Genomic DNA, 6,000 nt, shown 5'->3' with positions numbered 1-6,000 from the left:
ATTTTTTTTTTTTTTATTGGTTTGTTTAGTTGCTTGTATTTTTTATCCTCGTACTAAATTAGATGACTTAAGTGATTATCTAACTAATTATTATAAAAGTTTAGGAGTAAATATTGATATTGGTGATAAAATTAGGGAAATTAAAAATTGATCATTAACTTATATAACCATTATAGTAGTACTAACTATAGTAGAGAACATAGTATCTCCGAAACTTGTATATGAATGAAGTGGGTGTAATAAAATTTTGAAGGGATAAAAAATATTATTACAAAGAAAAAAGATCAAGGGGATCATTAGGCTCCAAATTCAAGCTTCAAATGTATTTTTTGAACTTGGTATACCTATAGAGTTTCCTATTATAGAATGATGGCCACAACATAACAATATTTTTTATTTTAGTGCAGATCGTAAGATAAATACTAGTAACTCAAGTGTCAATGATAGCTATGGAGTAAGCCTAACATACGAGAGATGGATGAAACTAAATCGAACATAACCCCCATATCAACGGAAGCTCAAGCATATACATCAACGATTGAACAAAGACAATAAAATAGAACTAAGAGATAGTCTTTAAAAACAATGATCTCCTATTTTACATATCATCCGAAGGGACGATCAGAACATTCGACATTAGAAGTGATTAAAATTTTATAATTTGATTGAATTATATATTAATTTTTTATATCATTATGTTTTTACACTCATTATTGTTATACATCGAAACGTTCAACACCAGAAGCCATCAATCCTATTATGGAATGATGGTTGCGACACAATAATATTTTAAATTTTAGCAATGACTATAAGACAAATACTAGTAATTCAAAGATCAATGGTAGTTGCGGAGCAAGCCTAAAGCACAGGAGAATGGATCTTAGATAAAGTTAGATGGAAGATAACCCCAAACTAATGTAAGCTTAAGCATGTATCGATGATCGAACAAAGGCAATGAAACTCAACCAATAGATTATTTGTAAAGACAATAATCTCGACAAATCAACAGAAGGGACGATCATAATGTTTGACACCATAAGCGATTAATTATATATATATATATATATATATATATATAATTTAGCTCAATTTTATATAAACTATTTTTAATGTCATTACACATTTAAACTCATTATAGTCGTGCATCAATTTTTAAAACATACATCCTACGAGTAGAACCGGTAGGTCTTTGCTTGAAGAACGATCTGCCTTAGTCCACCAATGGACGACAAAATCATCAACATGACCCCGAGTAGGATGCAGATCTGCAGAAACAAAGAGATTATGACTTTTTTTTTTTTTTTGTCTAAAGGAAGGGAAAAAAAAAAACAAAAAACAAAAATAAAGAACCTTATGGGAATATTTTACCCAGTTAGTCGTCCAAGATAAGCTGAACCTTCTGGGCTTGTAGATAGCCAGCCACATGATGCAAGGAAGCTGTGAAAATAATTCAGAGCACATGTATTTATTGTCAGCTACGAACAATGATTGCCGGAAGACGTAACGCTGCAAATGCCAAAGGGAAGTCGATGCTCACGAAGTACGTGGTTGGTGCGAAAGCGAAACCTCCGAAGAATCCGAGTAGTCCTCCGAAGAAGGGGAATGTTATGGCGACGAACATGGTGAATGCTGCATGCAGGATGGAATTATATATGTATATATATATATATATATATATATATATATATATGTTTCTTTGGTACGACGAGGAGGTGAAGATAGATAGAATAATGGTTCGAGACACCACGTTACCGACGTAAACCGTGCGTGCAATCAGACGAAGAGTTAGACCCGGTGGGAAATGAAGTTTCTTGACGAGCACCGTTTCTATCATGTCGAAGACCGGCATGGCGTAGATCTGCTCGCGGATGATCGGAACGACGTCGATACAAACGTGTTTGAGAAAGCGGAAGCGATTCCACATATGGATCGTAAGTTCCTTACCTGGTAGCTCCCGATGACGTGAACCACGACCATCATGTTGGCCACTGCGATCAGCCACCGCGGCTTCTCCAGGGTGATGAGGATGTTGTCGTCGACGCCATTGCCGAAGGCCCAGTAGCCGACCAGGGCAACCGGGATGTAGCAGAGCGCCACGACGATGTACGCGACGATGACGCCCTTCCACATGGGCTTCTTGGACGGCTTCTCGGGGGTGGACGGGATGGTCGCTTGGATCTCCAGCACCACGTTGTGCCCGGCATACGCGAAGGCCACGTCCCCCAACGCGCTGAAGAAGTTGAGGACGGTTCCCGCCGTGCTCCGAGCTTTGTAGCCGTACTCCACTTTCGCCTGCTTCCCCTTGTCCACCGAGGCTCCCCAGGCAATGGTGGAGTAGCTGGGAAGGAGGAGAAAGGGTCAGCCGAAACAGCAAGCGTGATTATATTGGGAGATCCAAGCATGCCGACGGAGCAAGCACCTGAGGGACATGACGGCTGCGGCCAGGGAGACTCCTGAGATGGAATTGAAGTTGGGGAGCTGAGAGAGGACCAAGTGGACGGAGGCGAAGATCATGATGAAGTAGGTGAGCTTGATGGATTTGCAGTCGGGGCAGACGACGTCGTGGAACTTCTTGAGGGACTTGCCGCCGGTCACCATGTAGACGATGTTGACCCCGACCTCGACGACCAGCTGCTGGGGCACCACGATCCAGAGGCCGAGCTTGTCGCCGAAGGCGTGCTGCCCGAGCTCGTGGTACCGATCGAAGCGCTTGCCGGGAACCATTTCGTGCATCTCCACCATTTGCCAGAGGGTGTACAGAGTGATGATCCACGACAGGATCAGCACCGCGATGCCGGGACCCCTGTTACGGTAGCAAGGCAACAAGTTGCGTCATCTTACTTCTCCTTCCTTATATATACTGATCGAAGCAAACAGGAGCAAAGCGTTTCTTTCGTTTGCACGGTTGCAATACGTCTCGAGAGCAAAGTTAAATCGGTCACATCTTTGCTGTTTCTTACCATCCAAGTTCAGACATGGCGTAGGGTAAGCTAAGGACGCCAGCTCCAACCATGGCCGTGACATTGTGGAAGGCTGAGTACCACCACTTGGCATTCCTAGACGACGTGATGGGGAGCCAGTCATCGATCGATTTCTCCTTCTCAGTCTGCACAATCCGTCACCGATTAGGCCCAAGTAGAGAAACCAACTGCGGAGACGGATCACAAGAAACATTTCGACTAACAACCAAGAGACAGTACGTCGGAGCAGAGTCTCAAAAGTGATTCCGGCAAAGATTGGCTCTCTGGCCATGCAGAGGAACGAAGACACGTTCTTTGTTAGGTGATATGTCTTGAGAGTCGCAATTCCACACAATCATCTCGAGAAAGAAATAAAAGGAAACCCTTCTTTTGATGCCTACCACATGATATCTTAATGAACAGTTAATGCTTCTGCACAAATGAGGCTTCCTACATGATGTGCTTGCAAGTCTACCTTTTCCGGTGACTGTAATCAGAGCAACGATGTCCTGGACTCTGGCTACACTACGAACAACAAGCTATATCTAAAACTTAAGGATGAGGAGAAGAACGACTCGAATTTCTCGGCCTCCACACGTTTCAGAACTAATTGGTACTCGTGGCCGGAATATGATTTGCAGGGTCATTTGGGATACAATAACCTGGCATGATTGGAACTGTTGAACAACTGATAAAATAATTCACTGCTTTCTAGGCGACATACGACTCTGGATTTGTCCGGATTCAAGGATCACATGAGTTGCACCAAAAAAATAGAAATTAATATTTGTGATGCAAGTTTCCACTGGATAATTTTATGTGTGCAGTCCTCAAGAAACTCGCCATCGATGGATCAGAGAGACCATCACCCGAGAGACACTTAACCTTAGTTCTCTATGTCAGTTACCGTTGTGTTCAAACTTTTCTTTTTTTCCTATATTAAAACCCTGCAACTTCTCTACTGCTTGAAGAATCATCAAGGCATCTTTCTTATCGAATAGACAAACGAACAGATCATGTCTCATCTAATGACTTTTAAGCTTTAGATGTGATGATAACAGCGACTTTTATTTACCTTTTTATATCACAAGAGTAAGATTGGTCGAACTCATTTACTACTTTGGTTTTAAGCGATTCAAAGTTTGCAAGGAAAAGACTGCTGTTCGAGTCCTGAAAACATGTAACCACTCATGCGTACGTGCATAGTGAAGAGTTGGAAAAATGGAAAGATAATAAGAATTAACGGGAAAACAGAGAAGGAAAAAAAAAAAGAGGTAAGACCATAAACATAGGCTTGTGGCAGTTCATAATTTATGTTCCGTCATACTGAAAGATGAAGAAGCAGGGAGCAAGGATTCATGCTCGAGGAAGAAGAAGAAGAAGAAGAAGACAGAAAATAAAGAATCAGGGAGAAAGAATCTTTCGATCAAAAGAAAGAGAGGAGAGTGGGATCGATTGTACATGCCTTGTTGCTGCTGCTGTGGTAGGCCTCGGGGGGTGAAGGAGCTTGTGTTCCCATGGTCACCTTGGTGAACTAGACTAGCACCGCAGAGGAAGACAAAAGATTGCAGAGAGTGTGGGAATGGGATGCCTGAGAGTAGAGGCGGAGACTACTTACGCTATATAAAAAGAGAAGAGGAGCGGGAGAGAGAGGTTCCGTTGACTTGCCAGAGAAGACCGTCAAATTCTCTTGCCATATATCATAACACCAGCCAATGACAAGCTCTCTCTTCTTCTGAAAAATTAGACCGATATTGCTACTTAATGCATCAGCTGTATGCAGTTTCACATCGAAGCTATTGGATAAAGATGTGAAAGATGAGAGGGGAAGAGAGGAGTGGCGGAAACAATGTGGACAGATAGTGATAAAATAGGTAGATAGATGTAGACCGGATGATAACATTGGCTGGTATGGTGGACACACGTCGTAGTTTGGATCATTTACTTGAAGGGAAGTCATAAAGATGGTGCATTGTAATGGCAACTGAAACATCCATCGAATCGATGATGATGGGTGATGTATGAATCCCATCATAACATAAGTTTGACTAGAATATTCGTACATATTTTGAAATCAGATCGGTAGAATTTAATTTTTTGAACTTTTTAGAAAATATAGAATCCAACATCAGTTCAATCAATTAGTGTCAGATCTAAGATATTTGTTGATAAGATACGAGCATACACACCGATCAAAAAAGATAGTAAGTATTGGAGTCGGGTTTCAAACTGATTTGGGGATTTAGATATATAATTAAATTCAGATAAAACTTGAAAGAGACGCTATTCATTCCTATTTCCATGGAGGGTTTCACCATAGGAAGGGCAGACCGTGGAAAGTGCGGCTAACGGAGAATTAGTCAAAGATGGACACCGAAGCATGCGCGCACTATTTGCTTGGTTTGACTTTTCTACCGGCAGCCCGCCAACACAAATTATCTTAAGAAGCTTTTTTGACCTCCACTACAGTCAAACCGGGCCGTGACAGCACTCGGCTCCGGCGATAAGCAGGTGGCTGGCCCTGTCATCTTTTTCTTTCTCCAACTTAAAAAGATTATAACATTGTCAGACCTTATCAGATAAAAAGCTACTTCCAACTCCACTTCTATTCAATCTGAGGTCTAAGACTCTCTGGTTATCACAATCCCTTAAATGATTTACTTATATTTTTGAATGAAAAAAAGGACCTATATATATATATATATATTAATAACTAAGTATGTGGGTGCAGATCACTATATAGGTACATACATATTCGATTGTGTTATCGTCCAATAACATTTTATGATTTAATTTAATCGTATTATGATCGAGAAACATGATTTGATCATGTTATCGTCAAAAGATATTTCATGATCAAGATCACATTATCATCATGCGATCTTGATGGTCGGGTTTGATCGAACGTAGTCGAAGGATATTCTATAGTTAAATTCAACTATATAATGACATTTTATGGTTTATATTCGATCTCATTATGGTTGAGGAATGTTTCATGCTTAGATTTGATCGTGTTGTCATGTCGAATAATATATTATGA

At 40.9% G+C, this 6,000-nt stretch overlaps 1 protein-coding gene across 2 annotated transcripts; it reads right to left on the bottom strand.

Annotated features, from left to right (window-relative positions):
- Positions 1-955: 955 nt before the first annotated feature.
- LOC135627492 (lysine histidine transporter 1-like) lies at positions 956-4,634 on the bottom strand. Of its 2 annotated transcripts, none has more exons than XM_065133615.1 (8): positions 4,426-4,634; positions 2,961-3,106; positions 2,420-2,803; positions 1,945-2,338; positions 1,753-1,858; positions 1,538-1,629; positions 1,351-1,437; positions 956-1,265 (listed from the first exon to the last, which is right to left on the bottom strand). In XM_065133615.1, exons 1-8 carry the CDS (start codon positions 4,477-4,479, stop codon positions 1,167-1,169), a joined length of 1,362 nt encoding a protein of 453 aa, XP_064989687.1. In that variant the 5' UTR covers positions 4,480-4,634; the 3' UTR covers positions 956-1,166. The 2 variants fall into 2 exon arrangements, with proteins under 2 accessions (XP_064989687.1, XP_064989688.1); XM_065133616.1 differs by having other exon boundaries at positions 1,369-1,437; positions 4,426-4,633.
- Positions 4,635-6,000: the final 1,366 nt, after the last annotated feature.

Source organism: Musa acuminata, chromosome BXJ2-11 (assembly GCF_036884655.1).
Source record: "Musa acuminata AAA Group cultivar baxijiao chromosome BXJ2-11, Cavendish_Baxijiao_AAA, whole genome shotgun sequence".
NCBI lineage: Eukaryota > Viridiplantae > Streptophyta > Magnoliopsida > Zingiberales > Musaceae > Musa > Musa acuminata.
Note: the sequence above shows the minus strand (reverse complement) of the source record. Positions and strands in the feature narration are given on the sequence as shown.

What these genes read in the sequence shown, in the direction of transcription:
- LOC135627492 (XM_065133615.1), bottom strand. Translation starts at nt 4,479, where the DNA reads ATGGGAACACAAGCTCCTTCACCCCCCGAGGCCTACCACAGCAGCAGC. An exon ending in ACCACAGCAGCAGCAACAAG is followed by an intron (nt 3,107 to 4,425) that starts GCATGTACAATC and finishes CGGATTGTGCAG; the next exon opens with ACTGAGAAGGAGAAATCGAT. An exon ending in TCGCACCAACCACGTACTTC is followed by an intron (nt 1,438 to 1,537) that starts GTGAGCATCGAC and finishes TTATTTTCACAG; the next exon opens with CTTCCTTGCATCATGTGGCT.